The sequence below is a fragment of the Camelus bactrianus genome, chromosome 6 (genome assembly GCF_048773025.1).
Source record: "Camelus bactrianus isolate YW-2024 breed Bactrian camel chromosome 6, ASM4877302v1, whole genome shotgun sequence".
Lineage (NCBI taxonomy): Eukaryota > Metazoa > Chordata > Mammalia > Artiodactyla > Camelidae > Camelus > Camelus bactrianus.
Genome location: NC_133544.1, coordinates 32,705,724 through 32,723,884, shown reverse-complemented (window position 1 = coordinate 32,723,884; position 18,161 = coordinate 32,705,724). Strand labels below are relative to the sequence as shown.

At 38.5% G+C, this 18,161-nt stretch overlaps 1 protein-coding gene across 6 annotated transcripts in view; it reads right to left on the bottom strand.

Annotated features, from left to right (window-relative positions):
- ESR2 (estrogen receptor 2) overlaps positions 1-18,161 on the bottom strand; it is a 49,422-nt gene that overhangs the window by 27,738 nt on the left and 3,523 nt on the right. For all 6 annotated transcript variants that reach the window (XR_012507498.1, XR_012507497.1, XM_074365425.1 and 3 more), the window contains 2 exons: positions 8,861-9,304; positions 6,985-7,157 (listed from right to left, as the gene is read on the bottom strand). Coding sequence is in view for 4 of the 6 variants with exons in the window: in XM_074365425.1 (XP_074221526.1) it covers positions 6,985-7,157; positions 8,861-9,213 (526 nt within the window). In the remaining 2 variants the exon portion in view is untranslated. The remainder of the gene's footprint in view (positions 1-6,984; positions 7,158-8,860; positions 9,305-18,161) is intronic.

Sequence of the window (18,161 nt, the reverse complement as noted above, 5' to 3'; positions counted from 1 at the left end):
TGCAAACCGGAGAGGGGGCTGCCTGGACTGGGTATTGGCAGGGAAGATGAAGAGAGCTACAGAGATCTGGGAGATTTAGGGAACAGAAATGATAAGAAAACCGATGAAGAGCCAAAGTCAATAGGGTGCTTAGCTGCCTTTATTTCTTAATTGAGTCTTTCTAGTAAACAACAGGGCCTGAACTTCTTATGATAAAACATATCATGACCCAGAATTTCATTGTGGAAAAATGGATGAATCTCAGTGACAAATTAAATGAGCAAGTCACAAAAGAAGTCACAAAAGAACATAAAGGAGAGGATTCTGTTGGTATAAAGTTCAAAAATAGAAAAAAAACCCCTAAACTCTATTGTTTAGGGATACATGCTTAGGTGGTTTAAAAAAAAAAACCCATGACAAAGGCGGCAGAAACAAGAACAGTCTTACCTCTGCAGGGAGAGAATGTGCCGTAATTGAAAGGACCACCCAGAGGGATTCTGGGGCACTGAAGATATCCTGTTTCATGGCCTGAGCACTAGTCACACAAGGGATTGCTTTATAATTATTCTTTAAACTGAATATAAATATCAAACTGTATATATTTTATATATTATATACTTTTATATATATATATATAAATACTAGAATAAATACATTCCTTAACTCTATCCTCTGAGAGAGGCTAGAAGCAGAGCTATCCTGAGAGCAACGAACGAACTAGCACCAGATCTTGGTTTATAAATATCATTCTCCACCAACAGGAAACAGGGAATCTTGGAGAAACAGCTTATTCCAGCTTATCCCACTGGGACAGAGAAAGTACAAGATAAGTCTGAAACATCCTGTTGTGCCAGGAAGTAAAGGAATGTCCAAAGAGTTATGGGCACATGTCAGAAGAGACACAGAAGCCAGTTTAAGGGAACCCTACTGGCCAAATCTGGGATAATTTGGACATCCAAATAAATAATTATATATATACTGGAATAAATATATTCCCTAACTCTACCCCCTGAGACAGTCTGGGAGCAGGGATAGCACCAGCCTGGCAGACATCACCTTAACCAAATAATCAAAGTGTACAAACTGAAATCAGGCACCACATGAAAGAAGCCAGTGAGAAGAATATAGCATCATTTCTGTGATATTCCTGCCAATAATGTGTGAGCTGAGTCTAATGATGAGGAACCATCACACACACCCAAAGTGAGGATCATTCTGCAAAATAACTGGCCTATAAGATTCTAAAGTGTCAAGATTATGAAAACCAAGGAAAAACTGAGGAACTCTTCTGGACAGATAGAGGGAGGCTGACGACCTAACAACTAAACGCAAAGTGTGATGCTAAACTGTAGAGGGCACTGTTGGGACAACTGGCAAAACCTGAACAAGTCTAAGGGTTAGATGGTGGTAATGTATCAATGCTGATTTCCCAATTTGATTCTTGTGTGGTGGCTATACCAGAAGTACATGTTAAAGTATTTGAGGGTGATGGGGTATAATGTTGGCAACTCATGATTTCAGGAATAAAGTTTCTTTATATTATATACGCACATTTTCTATAAGTTTGAGGCTTTTTTTTTAAATGCTCTTTTAGCTTCTCAAACAATAAAACAATAAACTAATTCAATACAAACACGTACAAATTAATACACAAATGCAGATAAGTTGAAATTTACCTATATTTCAAATGTTATTGCTTTAAGTCCTGAAATTAACTTTCCTCCTTCCAACTTAGCAGATTTTAAAGAGCATTCCCCAAAAGACATGGTTCTATGATCAGATTAAATTTAATAATTCTCTCCCCCTTTGTGTAGATTCCCATAACATTTGTTCAACAAAACACCAATTGAAATTTAGTTGTTTGTAGCTTTATCACCACATCCTGAGTCAGCCTGTGTACCAGCAAAGGTGCCCTAGAGATCCGAGTGACCCTCCATTCTGGCCACGTACAGGAAGCAATGTCTTCCCAGCCTGACACACCAACATTTCTGACCTCCTACTAATTTCCAGTACTTTCCATCGGCATCTCGTTTAGTCCTACAACTTCCCTATATCCCCATTTTACAAGTGAAAACGCTTAAGCTCATTAATAATCTCCTTAAAGTTATTGTTTCAGTTTTCCATGCCACGTAATAAATTTCTACAAACTTAAAAGCTTAAAACCAAACAAATTTATTAGCTTATAGTTCCTATGAATAAAGAGTCCAGGCACAGCTTACTCTTCTCAGGGTCCCAACAAGGCTGCAGCCAAGGTGTTGACTGGGCTGTGGACTCATCTGAAGGTCAGGATCCTCTTCCAAGCTCATTCAAGTTGTTGACAGAATCAGTTCCTGCAGCTGTAGTTCCGAGGTTTTCTTGCTAGTTATAGGCTGGACACTGCTGTCACCTCCTAGAGGCACCTGCAGTTCCTTGCCCAGAAGTAGTTCACAGTGTGATGGCTGCTTTCTCCCAGGCCAGGAGGAATGCATCTCTCTGACTTCCAGTGTCTCTCCAGTCTGCTATGATGGAGTCGCATATAATCATAGCATAATCACAAGAGACTATCCTATCACTATTTGCCATATAATGTAACCTAACCAAGGGAGCAACTCCTTTCATCGTATTTACAGTTTCTACACACACCCAAGAGTAGGGGGTAATATAAGGTGTGTTAAAAAAATTTTTTTAAGGAACAGCTAATTATCCTGTTACTGCTTTTACCCTCACAATATTTGAAAATAAAATTTAAAAGCCAAAATACATTTCTAATCAGTAACTTTCTATTATACTTTAGAACATAATGCTTTATAGTTAGAAGATACATGTAATCCCACAGTATTTCCATAGCAGGAGCAATCTTCTAAGTACCTTCTAAAAACTCCAAGAACTATACATGATGTCATCCTTATTGGTTTTGTAAAGCGGTTTATAACATTAAGCATTTAAAGGACAACTAGAGGTTGACTTTTATTTTTCTCACAGAGTTTACTGTAAAAGATCATTTTACTTAAAAAAAAAAAAGATCAGAAAGCACAATTATATGAACACACTCAATAAAATAGCCTAGAAAATGTCTTATGCAAAAGGTCATGGTAATTCACTTCACTTCTGGCAAAAAGAAAAAAGTCTTCCTTGAACTGCGCCAGCCACCTAATATATGAACGTGGTCTCCTTGTTCCATGCAACAGTCTGAGAAGCATGCTGCTCCCTACCGACAGAGCTGAGAGAAAAGCTCAAAGCAAAATTAAAAGCAAAATATAAAGCTAATTCTTTTAATTAAGATATAGAGCTTTATAGGAAAATGTACATTTTATACTATAAAACATAAAAGATTATCTTTCTTCCCTCTGCAAAATTACTGAGTCTGTCTGAATACTAATTATCATTCATATCCCACTGCATGGAGGGAAGAGACAGCACTGAACTTGAAATCAAAAGATCTGAGTTCAGTATCAGCTCAGCTTCCCAGTTCTTATTTTTAAAATAGAGCAATATGTTTATCACCCATCCCCTCACCAATACTCTTAAAGCAGCAGGCATCTACCTTGTGTTTTGCTCCCTCAGGACATTCTTCTTGAGTTCAAGACTAAGTAAGTCCCAAGTAATGAAATATATGCCTCCAAGAATCCTTTACACAAACTATGGGCTGCTGGAGCTTCCCATTTAAAGCTTAGCCTATAATGTCTTAAGAGACAAAGAGTTGAAGATTCATGAGCTGCAGGCAGATAGATTTCAACTGTCCAAGGACAATGGTAAAAGGTTATTATGAACACCAAAGTGAAAGCATGTAGAACAGTAATACTATTATTATGTATAGATAGAAAATAGCCAAAAGGATGAAATTTATGGAAACATCATAGGGAAATGGGCCAAATACATATCAAAAACCAACAAAACTTTGTAAGAGATATAAAAGACCTAAATAAATGGAGACGTGCTTCTTGATGTGAAGACTATAACAAAGATTCCTCCTAAAATAATTCTTAGGTTTAATAAAAGATCCACTGTTCTTAATATTAAGGATGGGAGGCCACTTAATAAAGTTATTCTAATGTTCTTGTAGACAAATAAACATGAGAAAATAGCCAGGATATTTTAAAAATAGGAGGTATTTATAGTGGCATGTATTAACATTTACAATAAAATTACAATAGTTAAAATAATGTGGTGCTTAAACAAGAATGAAGACACAGATCAACAGAACAGTCAGACTAAACACTAATATATATAAGAACTTAATGTACATCATATATATAGAAAAATCAATGAACAAATGAAAAAGTGTTCAAAATCATCAGTAATCAAGAAAATGAAAATTACATCCACAGGGAGATATAACTACATACCCAACAGAATGGCTAAAATTTAAAAGACTGACAGTATCAAGTTTTGATAAGAATGTGGAGCAACTAGAACTCTCATACGTTGCTACTGAGAATACAAAATGTTTCATCCACTTTGGAAAATAGTAAGTTTACTCCTAGACACAACTCAAATGGACAAATAAAGAAACTGGCATACATCTACTGGAATATTAGTAACAGAAAGGAATGAACTACTAATACATACAGCAACAGATAAATCTTAGAGGCAACATGATAAGTGAAAGAAACCACGCACAAATGGTCACATACTTTATGACTCAAGTATATGACATTCTAGAAGAGGCAAAACTAGAGGGACAGAAAATAGATCAAGTTTTCTAGAGCCTGGGAGGTTGGGGTGAAATTGGCATGAGGAAACTTTCTGGGATGAATGTAATATTCCATATCTTAATTATGGTTGTGGTTACAGGACTACATGTATTCTCAAAATTCATAAAACTATAGAGTTAAAATAGGGAAATTTCATTGTATGTAAATTAAATCTCAAACAAAAAATAAGTTCCTTTTTTTTTTTTAAATCAATGAAAATGGAATTATGTAATATAACAATGTGGAGAAAGTTAACAATTTATGAAAACACATTTGATTCTTATTTCATTCAATATACCAGAAGAACTGAGTGGCCATTTTCAGCTACTGCAATGCCTTTATACAAGAGGATGCCAAAAATATGAAGAGACCAAAGAAACAATCATTTAGGCATTAAGCAACTGTAAGAGCACTAACTCCCATTTGTACTTTTAGGATGTGACTTTCCTAACAGATCCTCTGCTGATGCAGCAGGAAGGAATGACACAGGGAAAGCAGAGGAAACTTACTTTTCATTGTTATCAGCTATGGTCTCAGGGTTCACGAAATATTATGGAAAATACTTCATGCAGAGGCACTTTTCCCCAACAGCAAATAAGAAGAATTTCTTTTTAAAGGATGTAGTTAGTTGTCTGGGTAAAATTTCCTTAGAAGATAAAATTCTAGAACCTCAACAAGACAGAGAATTGTCATCCTATCAAGAGCTCTGTTCTGAATTTCAGAAAATCTGAGTTGTTCTTATCATATACAGCTGGAAACTGGACCTGGCCTTATAATCTACTAGTACAATCATCATAAACAAAAAATTTCAAGCACTGAGTATGTTAAATATAGAATGAAAAGCTCTGTGTGTGTAAAAGCAAAAATAAGCAGACAACACAGTTTATGTTCTGACAGCATTTGATGACATCATCTTCCTTTATCTGTGCTGTTTTTCCTTTGATAAGAAAATTAAGTTTGGAAATGGCAGAGGGCCCTCATCCACCTAACTATGAAGATTTTAGAGGAGGTAGGTTTAAATGAGATTAGGATTAGAAGAGAAATACAAGGAAGAAAGAAAAGATCTTGATATCTAAATACAGAAGAGTTAGAAGAAAAACTAGATTATCCTGAATTTGTAGGATGTTTACAACTGACCAAATATTTTCACATAACCAACCTCACTTCATTTTAGATCATCCCTGTGAGCATCTCCATTTCACAGGTAAGAAACAGGCTGGAAAGTCAAGTCACAGAGCGGCTAAGTGGAGGACCTAGGACCTCTGCAGGATGAATTTCAGAGGATTCACAGGAAAGGGACTCTTTATTTACTAACATTCTATGCTCACCACCCTCTGCATTCCATCAGTTTCTCTGCTTGAAGTAAAATGTTCTCTTAATCTAGAGTTATCATTGGGTGAATTAACTCAGTAAATTGCTGTTTGCCTTTGGCACACTATGAATTGCTTTAAGGTTGCTTTCCTTCACCAGATAAGAATAAGGCACTGAGGCTCTGGCAGAAAAGGGAAGGGAGTTCTGAGATGAGAACACTGGACACTGCCTGGGAGGGGGGCTACTAGGGGAGGGGTTACGGGGCAGAGACAGATGAGAACACAAGAGAAGGTGACTTCAGCAAATTAGAGCTGGCAAGGGAAGGAGAGCGGCAAGGACCTTCCTCCATGTGGTGCGGTGAGGGTCTGACTGGCCTTGAAACTAGGAGTGCACAATTTCAAATTGATTAAAAACGTGATTTAAAACAAACAAACAAAACCCAGCCCAGCAGAAATCTGGAGAAGGGAAGGGAAACAGTCTAAACCCAGACCAGAAAATAAGGGGATTGTGAAGGGAGGCACCACTAGTTAAGGGCAAGATACGCCTCTGGGTCAATTCTCAAAGTCCACTGGAGTTGAACTACTGATTTCTGACCTTTTCCATAAAATGTATTTATTCTCTCTTCCTCAGGAGCCAGCCCACCATGACTGTTACATATGCCAGATATTAAACACAAGTCAAAGGAAGAAACAATCTTTGCAGTTCCTAGCGAGCACACTTTTCTTCCCCAAGCTTTATCTTCACAAGGGTTGTAAGTAGGCGTCTTCTCCCAAGAAGACAGCGATGGGTGATGGGTAGGGTGAGACCCATTTGGGTTCTGGGGTAGAGATCCGCAGTTAAAGACAAAGTGCTCTACACTAAACAATCCACCCTGCCCCCAAACACACATGATCCTCTGAACTGCACATCAAGTATTTTGAGTACCAAGCAGGCCAACAGTGAAATTTATGCCAGGTCACCTGCAAACTTGTTTGAAAGCAAAAGTGGAGAACTAAAGAAGCAGCTAAAAATACTCTTGTACCTTGAATGCTTCTTTTAAAAAAGGCCTTACATCCTTCACACGACCAGACTCCATAGTGGTATCCCGACGCATAATCGCTGCAGACAGCACAGAAGTGAGCATCCCTCTTTGAACTTGGACTAGTGACAGGGCTGGCACAGCTGCTTCCACTGGCCTTCCTTTTCAGTGTCTCTCTGGGGGCAAAGAAAACATTCATTGTCCAAGATCATTAAAAGGAAACAGGGGCTTTCTAGGGGAAAAAACAGCATGAACATTGCCCAATTCATCTCTTTGCCCTCCAGGGTTCATGTTAAATATATTCCAAGATACCTGATCAAGCAAAACCTTTGTTACTGATATCAGATCTATGAAGAGTCATTGTTGGGAATGACTGATGCCTGAAAGCGGTCAGGCCAGTTCATGCCCATCCATGCAGTGCTGATGAGCACCAGTATCTGGATGGCCAGCTACAGCCATCAGGGTGTACATCTCTGAGTGTAGCAAGTGACCAGATTGAGTCTGGATGGGAAGGGTGGGAGAAGAAAAAGGGAGCAAGAAGGGAGAAGAGAGAAGAGAAGGGGAGAGTGAGTACGGGCCTGTCCTTTGAGAAGGCTCTGAAGGAAGCAGGTGGAGGGAGGGGCCAGTGCTTCCACAGAGGAAGAGAGGCACCAAAAACACAGCTGGCTAGCTCCTAATTTTGCTAGGGCGTGTTTCTTATGGAAAGGAAATGGTAGGGGTATGATTGATTTATGAATGAAGGTAATTATACTATGGTTTAATTTACCCAAATATTAGCAAAACTCATGCTTAGAAACAAAATATTTCTTTCTTTAAAGGCTGAATGAGAAAACATTATCTTTAAAAAGTCCTAATTTTCATATTCTCTTTTACCAACAATTTTTTTAAAAAAACAAAAGTAAAATTGTGTAGTACAGCTTTCTCAAAGTTCTATGACAGCACATGAAAGTAATAAATTTCAATATTAAATATGCAATAACTTAGTTCTTCGGTTGTTTTGGAAACATATCTCACCCCGATGCTTCTCCCTAGAACACCTCTGTCCTCTGTAGCTGCACTTGTCATTAAAAATAGTATAAATTGAATGGAAATGATTTACCATGTTACCTTGCACCTAGAGTTCAAGAAATTTCAACTGAAGTCTACATTTAAATAGTTTCCTGTCAATCTTCATAAAATGTTATTATTTTGTGAACATATGAAGTGTTATTATTTTAGTTCATTGTTAAAAAGTTTGTACCAATTTTTTTATGTCTTTTCGGGCTTCATGCATCTAGTATTTCATTAAGTTGTAATACCAACAGTTACTTTTATCTTTAACACAATTTGTCATGAACACTAAATTGTGATTTCAATTTACAAGGTAAGAAGGCTCTAACTTGAAAGTAAAGTAAAAATTTCTTTTTCAAACCCAAATCACTTAATCAAGAAGAAAGTGATTTGGGGTGGGGGAGGGTATAGCTCAGTGGTAGAGTGTGTGCTTAGCATGCACAAGGTCCTGGGTTCAATCCCCAGTATCTCCGTTAAAAAGAAATAAATAAACCTAATTACCTCCCCCTCCCCCCAAAAAGCAAACAAACAAAACGAACAAAACGAACAAAAAGAAGAAAGTGATTTAAGTTAAATCTTTATTTTCTAAAGATGTAGTCATGAAAGTGAATTCCCCCCACAACACAGATCTGTAAACTTAACTTTTTAATCAGGACTAGACTATCAGAATAGATATTACAGACATTCTAGAACTCAGAATATCAGATGTTTTAAGTGATCTATGTGACTAATAAAGACCTTGTATAACACATACCTTTATTCTCACTAAATCATGAAGTGACCTGAATAACTCCCATGAACTACAATTCAGAATGAAGACTGGATTTACCTGTTCACAGGTAGGGTGTGTTCTAGTGATCTTGCTTCACACCAAGGACTCTTTTGAGGTTCTGTATACAGAAATGACGACTGGCAATGGATGGCTAAAGGAGAGAGGTGTCCAGGAGTTGGCCACAACACACTCGGGCTTGTGGTCTGTCGACCAGGTCCAACTTCTGAGTTGTTGGGAATAGTGTAATTCATCACAGCAGGGCTATAGAATGTCACGGCCGAATATTCATGGCGGCTCTCTACATAGGAGGACGGTATATATATGGGGCCTGGCTCCAGGGGTAGGACGGGTTGACTGCAGTTGAAGGAGACAGGAGAGTTAAGGCTAGATGGTGAGTTTTTGATATCCATGTCTTGAACAGGTAACAGCTAGGAAAACTCCTTGTGAGAAGAAGCACAAAGGAACACCATAATGTTCTCAAAGAGTCATGGCCAGGTATGGCTGTAAGGAGAAGAAAAGGCAATTCTAAGTTACAAGTACAAGCATAACTATTTAAAAGGCTGACATATTTTTACTAAACACTTAGACACACACACACACACACACACACACACACACACACTTGTATGGACCTAGAAATACATCCTGAAAAATAACATGAAAATGTTAACCTCAGAGGGGTGGGAATCTGAGGCACGGAACCCATTTTCTACTTCATTCACCTCCTTACTGCTTTTGTTGTTAACCATGAGAATTAATACAAATTCTTTTAAAAATTAAAAAACAGAAGATTAAATAAAAACACTCTCTGGAACTAGGTAAGTGCATTTTAAAGTTCTTATGAAGAAACAAACAAGGATAACCAAGAAAACCCTGAAAGAGCGGATCAATGAGGACTAGCATTAACAGATATTCAAATACACTATGAATCGCCAATAATAAAAAAGGAATAGACAGGCCAATGTACCTTTGCCAATAATCAATTTATTGCCTCTCACCTTTGAATGCACTCTTCAGTATATGTTCTATGACAATGGAATTCCTTTAAATATTTAAAGTGAGCCCAGCGTAAGCTTTCTCAGTAGAGGGTGCTTCAGGGACACCGCAGGGAAGAGGCTGCTGTGATCCCGGCAGGGGCAGAGGCTGGCGGGGTGGGTGTGACAACATCCAGTGGAGTCTGTGACAGAAATGAATCCAGAAGGAGGTCCCATTGCAAACCTGCAGCCTTGGCATAGAGAGAACCTTTCTGCAGTCACCTGCCCAGGCTGTGGCCCAAGCGGTCACAGAGAAGCCATTCCTTGTGCAACCCTCATCTCTGGCACCTGCATGCTCTGCGGACACCTGGACTCCCAGTGCACGCCCCCACACCACACATTGCTGACTGCCTGCTCCCCACCTGCAACTGCAGACCACTCTAGCCTGTCTAAACCAGTAGATATCTCTACTAACTAGTGGCCAAACTATCTTTTCCAAGGAGGGCTGAATCCCCCAGATTTGTCCTTCCTTGGGTACTCTCCCCTCAGCTCTTGGGTGCCATATAAATTGTCTTATATCTTATACTTAATCTCTTCTTGTAGTTGGTAATTCTTATATTAGACTTCCCCTGTTGAACCTACTAGGTAGTTTCTATCTCCTCATTGGACCCAGACTGCAATGCAACAGAATAGAAAATCCCAAAACAGCAAGTTCAAAAACTCAAAAGTTTTTGGAAATTTGGCACATGATAAAGGTGGCCAAATTTCTCAAATCACTAGGAAAGCACCCAACAACAGAATTATCATTGGAAAAAGAATTTATGCCAGAATAAACTCCAAATGTTAGAGACCCCAATGTTAAAAGAAAACTGGAGAAAAAAAAGAGAGAGAGAGAGAGAACTGGAAAGAGGAGGGAGAGGAAAGAGGAGGGGAGAAGGGCGGGAGCTGCACCAGTACTAGAGGCAAACTTAGGTGAGTCCCTTTACAACACGGGTGTGGGGAAAACACACAAAAGTCTAGATACAATAAAAAGATGTACATAAAAGTACATAAATGCAGTACACATAATAGTAAATCTTAGCATATCATAAAAACTTCTTAACTCTGACTCAAAATCCAGATGCCATTAAAAGATGTGCATAAAAGTACATAAACTCATAAAAGTGAATATCTGCATATCATAAAATACCATGTCAAAAGACTAATGATAAACTGAAAAAAAAAAATACTCCCAACTTGTATCAGCAACAAGGAGCTAATCACCCTGGTATAGAGAGAGAACTCTTATACTACGGTGAAAAAGACCAAAAATTCATTAGAAAAATAGGTAAAAGACATAGATAGAACACACAAAAAAAGGAAGGCAAATGGCTCTTAAAATACATAAAAAGATGTTCAACCTTGTTCAGCAAAGAGATACAAATTAAACTACACCAAGATACCAGTTCTCACATTTGCCAAGAATTCAAATGTTTGACAAGACTCTCTTGGCAAGATTATGGAAAAAACACGGACTGTCTCCTACATTGCTGGTGAGAGTGCAAAATGGCACAAATTCCATGGGCACTTGGCAATAAACAGCAAAATTACATATGCTTTTACCCCTTGGACCACGAGTCCATAGTGATGTTCAAAAAAGGAGAAGAAAAAGAGAATCATCTGCCACCATTGCAAGTGACTGTTACATCAGTTCCTCACTCTAAAAATTAGTAATTAGGGAAAAAGAATTAAACCTGTATTCCAGCTTTTTAAGAGAATCTATGATTTATCCCAAAGTAGAGGGGAAACCCCATTTAAAAAAATTTTTTTAGTTATATTTATTTTTTATCTTTTTTTGGAGGTGTATGAAGTAATTAGGTATTTATTTTTTTATTTTTTTAATGGAGGTACTGGGGATTGAACCCAGGACCTCGTACATGCTAAGCACATGCTCTACCACTGAGCTATACCCTGCCACCCCTGGGGAACCCTTCTTTACCAAAGAATGGCACTTAATAAATAGTTCAGAAAAATATTTGGATGGATAGATGAGATAGAAAGATAGAGCAAATAAGTCAAAATGTTAACATTTACCAAATCTAGGTGGTAGGAACATATGGATATTCATTATACTAGTCTTTCAACTTTTCTGTAACCTTGAAATTTTTCATGATAACCTTGGGAGAATAAAACAAAGAACTTAAAAATGGAAGTCTTTTTTTAAAAGTTAAAATAACTGGAATAATATAATCTGGGAAAGGGAACAATAACCATTAATAATGAGACTGGTTGAGAGAGATCATTAAGAAACTTGCCTAAAGAAATTCTCAGTCTTCAATATTTTCAGCTCCAGCAGTCATCTACTTCCATGCATAGGTGACTTGACTCCCGAAAGCTCCTGATTCCTTATTCCTCACATCATTTAAATGCTCCCTTCCTTTGTCCTCAAAACACAATATACCTATGGTGGTTTTAAAAAAAAATCCACAAATTCTTCCACACTCTTCCCTACAAATGGTGGTGCCTAACCTCCCCTTTGAGTATAAGCTAGATTTAGTGACTCTCTTCTAATGAATAAACTATGGCAGAAGGGATGGCATCGACTTCCACATCTAGGTTATAAAAGGCACTGCAGCCTCCCCCTGGCTTGCTCTCTAGGACTACTCACTCTGGGGAAAGTTAGCTGCCATTTGTGAAGACACTCAAGTAGCCTTATGTTGGCCTCCTGCCAACAGCCAGCAAGGAACTACAGTGAGTGAGACATTCTGGAAGCCGATCCTCCAGTTCTAGTCTAGTCTTCAGATGACTGTAGCCTTGGCTGACATCTTGACCTCAACCTCATGAGAAGGCCTTTGCCAGAACCATCCAGCTCAGCTGCTTCTGGATTCCTCTCAAAAACTGTGTGAGATAATACGTTTGTTGTTTTAAGCTGCTAAATTCTATGATAATTTGTTACACAGCACTGGATAATTAATAAAACATCCAAGGCAAAAGTCATCATTTTCCTCCCTCAAACCACTCCTTATTTCCTATTTGTGTTCAATGTGACAAAGCCCATTACAGTTATCTTTGGTTTCTCCCTCCATCCAATTACCTTTAATGACCAAGGCACGCTGGGTTTTTCCTCCACAGTGCCTTTCCCCATGTTATGTCTTTTGCCACCTTCTGAGCAAGCTCTCGTTACCTTTTATCTGTGCATCCGTACTAGGCTCCTTACTGTTCCTTGCCTCCACTGAGCTCTTTCTCCAGATCCACAGAGCAACCAGATTAGCATTCTTAAAAACCCAGCTCTGATCAGTCCTCTGCTTCTCACCAGCCTCTTAATAACTCATGCTCTTCTAACAGTCAAGGCATTCCACTGTATTGCCCCAACTCATCATTCCACTCTAATCTCCTGCAACTTTCCTACAGAAAACCAGCCATGTCCATAAGAAATATGCAAAGTGCATTGTGAAGTGGTTGGCATTTTATGCCTTAGTATATTTTTCACTCCAGCATCCCTATAGTTACCTACTATTTTTCACTCCAGCATCCCTATAGTTACCTACACAGAAAATTAATCTTCCTTATTAGAACTATACTGAATTCTTAGAAATGGTAAAGATGGGGTGGGAGAGTAAAAAGTAAGTACAGTTAAATTTTAAGCTCCTTGAAGGCACACATTATATTTTATTCACCTCCCACTACAATTCAATAAACAATTGTTGTAAGAAAAGAATATAAAGAAATGTGTTGAAAATATACAATTTCACCTGTCAACAGTATTAATCAAAGATGGAGCATTTTCAGAAGGCATGATACTGAGCTGAGACAGAGAATCTAGAGGAGTCCCAAAACATGTTCCCTGCCTTCAGGAAGCCACCACTGTGTCTGGTGAAGGAGACAGGACAGACCAGGTGAAATGACAAGGAACTAATACAAAGCTGCTACCACTTCTAATCAACACTGACTGACCACAAGGGACAGGAGAGAGAATGGGAGCTGGAGACGAATATAGGACCAAGGGAGTCTTTTAAAAACTATGTGCATGAATTAATCATGAGTACAGGATTTCATATTTCAATCCCTCAGCTTCCTAACATATACAATTCCTGATTCCTAATAGAGAATATGGAAGATAAAGCATATAATGCTAACTATTGTCAAAACTAGCAATTTCCAAACTTTTTAAAAAAGTTGTATTAAATACACATAACAAAGTTTATCATCTTAACCATTTCTACGTCTACAGTTCAGTAGTGTGAAATGCATTCTCACTGTCGTGCACCGTCTCCAGAACTCTTTTCATCTTGCAAAACTAAGACTCAACACCCGTTAAACAACAGTGCCCCCATTCCTCCTCCCCCAGCTCCTAGTGACCACCCTACTACTTCTGTCTCCATGGATTTGACTATTCAGTACCTCATATAAGAGGAATCATACAGTATTTGTTCTTTTGTGACTGGTTTACTTCACTGAGCATAATGTCCTCAAGGTTCATCCATGTTGTCTCATGTGTCAGAATTTCTTTCCTTTTTAAGGCTGAATAATATTCCATTGCATGTATATTCCACATTTTATCTATCAAAGAAGAGTTTTAAACAGAGATGCTTTTCTTTTTTTTTTTTTTAAGAACCATTTACAAAATGGAAATAACCTAAGTTAGAGCAAATGGCTGAATACAGGAGAGACCACAGGTGTTGGTAATTAGGTCACTGGTAACCTTTAGATGTCAGCACTAGAACTGACAGTATTCTTTAGAGGCTTTTATCAATCTGTCCTGAAAACACCCCTCCTATTTCAATCCACCTACACATACACCTGTTCTCTGTGCTTATGTTTTCAATATTGTACCTTGGCTACTGTGTTTTAGTGCATTGTTTTTGCTAAATAATCTGAGCCTATCTTATGTAGCCAATGTTTAATCAAAAGACATTTAAAGTACTTTAATATACTGTATAGCACAGGGAACTATATTCAATATCTTGTAGTAACTTACAGTGAAAAAGAATATGAAAATGAATATATGTATGTTCCTATATGACTGAAGCACTACGCTGTACACCAGAAATTGACACAACATTGTAAACTGACTATACTTCAATAAAAATATTAAGAAAAAAAACAAAGTACTTTAACCACACAACTTAAATAGTATATGTTACAACAATTGACAGCAAAATACTTAAGGTAACACACATAACAAATTGTATTTATGCATAATAAAATGTAACCTAGAGGTGGCAATTAACTTTAGATTTCTCAAACTTAGGGAAAAAAAGTATAAGAAAACAAGATGCCTTACCCAATTTAATAAATAGAAAGTATATCCAAAGTTTAGTGTGATCACCACAGTATAACTTTCTTATACAGAGCACTGCTCAAGGTAAACTTACATGGGATAAATTCAACACTCTCAGTCAGCAAATGAAGATTCAGTTATATTCAGGAAATTAAGCAGGAAAGCAGTGGATTTTAGAATAAGAACTTGAACAAGAGACTTCAGCTTGGTACTCAATCAACTTTTTAAAAAAATCAATTAAATTGTTTAAACAAAAAATTATTCTCTGAAGATTTTGGTCAATCAAGGTTTTACTGAATTTCATGAGGTCTCAACTTTACATTGCTCCAAAAAATATATTTAGCATATCAGCATACATAGCTCAGAAAAGCCAGCACACCAAACTGTCAGAAAACCTCTGCTGTCTTTTCCTTTTTCATTAGGCCTTTTACTGACACAAAGTGATGAACAGTATCATGGAAATTCATGAACTTGCAATAATACTTCCCACTATCCAGTAGGAAAGGGAACACTCAATTTAAAGCAAAGATGACGTCTCTCTCTGAAGAGCAGAGGATCAATTCCATCACTCATTCGCACCTACGACAGAATGTTCATTCTAGGCCCAGAAAGGCTGAAATCACCTGTCAGACACATACCGCCAAACAGCAAATGCCAGGATTCATCCAGGCAATCAATGAGTTGCCACAGCAACTTTCCTTAGAAAATACGGATTTCACCAGCCTCTCTAGAATTCCCCCACATCCCCAGTACCATGATAATCAATGTGAGAACTGGTTTCTGGACAGTGATTAAAGGGCCACATTGGTTTTTGGTTGGCTATATTTTAGATATATCCAGATTCACGTGACAACCATCTGTCAGTGGAGTCTTGGGCAACTAATAACTTGATAGCCAATGCGAAGGGTTTTTCCTTCTTAAGCAAAGACACAAGAAGGGGTGATGAACTTAAATCACTGCAGTAGACCTGGGAGACAAGAGAACAGGCAGCAAAAAGAATGTCTTCTCTGCTGGAGGTCCAGAAAAGTGAATAAACCAACTGTGGTCATTTAAGTAGTTCTGCTCTAACACAGGGATATAAACTGGTTGAAGAAAAGAATTCCAAAAAGATTAAAGTTCTTTAACATTGTGGGATAGGATATTCTCAACACATTTGTTTGAACACCCAAGCTTTGCCTCCATAACCACGATATCTGGTACAACAGGGAAAGAGAGTCTCTAAACAGTTTAATTGTTGGGCCTGGCAGGCATGGAATTTCACCTGGCCAACAAAAGAACATGTACCCGGACATCCTGAAATGACTGCAATCATTCCCATTTTCTTTAATTACTCACCGTAGCCTATAATAGTTGGCCCATAGCCTTTGTGATGAACAGCCCTTGTCTTCTGCTGGAAGAGGTCCCTCTCACGCTCCCCCAGCACACACAGCTGCGTGGAGCCCTCTCGGGTCACGTCTGTGTGCAGCAGGAACGCTTTCTGTACACATGGGATTACACATAGTGTTCTAGTGTACTTGCTGGGGAACACATTATGGCTCTTAAACTAAAAAAAAAAGTTTTTAAAATTCCAAATGTTGACAGTGATTCCTGGAGAGGAAAAAGGCAGGCCCTAGAAATGGCAGAAAGACACTCCAGAAAGAGTAGACTGATTTTTAGTAAGGTGCCCATCAAATCTGGTTTAAAAATCAGAAGACAGTCATCAGCGGCCTGCTATTATGTGTATTCTTGCCCAGTGGACAATGCAGTACACTGGGTCCTAGGCTCAGCCCTGCCTGAAAGCCAGCGGATCTTAGATAAATCACGTGAACTCCCTGGGCTTTCACATCGTTTTCAGTAGGACTAGGGACCAGTATGAGTCCCACCGTGTCACAGCACTTGACGATGAAGTGAAATGATGTACATGGAAGCATTCTGCAACCTATCATCACATATCCAAGAAGATGAGGTCAGTCTATTCGCATACCACTGAATATGCTTACAGTATTTGGCAGAGTTTCTAGACAATGTAGGTTAAGATGCCTTTATGGTCACCCTGAAGGTTTTGGCCTAATTTTACTTTCTTAACTACTTCTTGACACTGCCCAAAATGCTGAGCTGCTAGCAGCCTGTGTGGAACACACATGCCACATTTTCCTATGCTGTTTTCTCAAGCCTGCCTGTCACACTTCCCCAGGCACTCAGTTCGAACACTCCACGTGTGTGTGGCCTGCAGAAGTCATAAACTCACATTCACAAAGCAGACACTAGAAGGAGTTTCATGGAAAAGATAAAAAATAGCTCTTAAGTGTCAAGCAATGTTAAGGCTCTCAGTCTAATATTGATTAAGAATAGAGAAAAAACACTTCAAAATCATCACAGAACTGATAATTAATAATTGATTCACATGCAAATCTTAAGAACATGTATCTGTACTTTCTAAAATGAGAAAACCTAATTCCCCTAGTAGCCCACTGAGCTGCAAAGGAAATAGAACTGCGAGGACTTGAAGATGGGAGGAGGACAAAGCCTCACCCCAGGGTTTGCACACTCTAAGGCAGGGGTTTGGAGGGAGAGCAAGCCTCTGCTCCTTCCCAATACCAACAGCCAGAGAAAATGCTCCACTTTTAGGAAATCGAACCATATTCAAATATTCATTTAAGGCTGAGTGGGGGAGAGCTGTGGGTGGGGAGATTCAAGAGGACATGACCAATGAGGAAGTTAGAACGAAGGCATTCAACTCCCCTTCCAGTCCCAGGTTTGACAGTGGAACACAAAACGTTTACCAACAAAAGGTTGTAGTCCCGCTTTAAGGAAATATAGACAAGTCCAGTAATTTGTCTTCTTGGTGACCCTCATTCTTCTGCCCTCTCTCAAATACACCCACACAAAGATTTCCTGAGTAAAGCCCTCAGTTATTATCCAGAACTATAACTGTTCCAGTTAGAAATGCCAACGACCCAGTTTGCTGGTGCCTCATAAACTGGCCCCTCTGTATGTCCTAGGTACTGCCAACTGCAGTTCTCTGAATGGGAAGTTGTGTACGTATTTAAAAGACAGGCTCTTGTTTTTCATAGCACATAGGAAAAAGAAAAAAGCCATCAATCTGACATTTTATTAGGAGTGACTAGAAATAACAGGCTTCTAA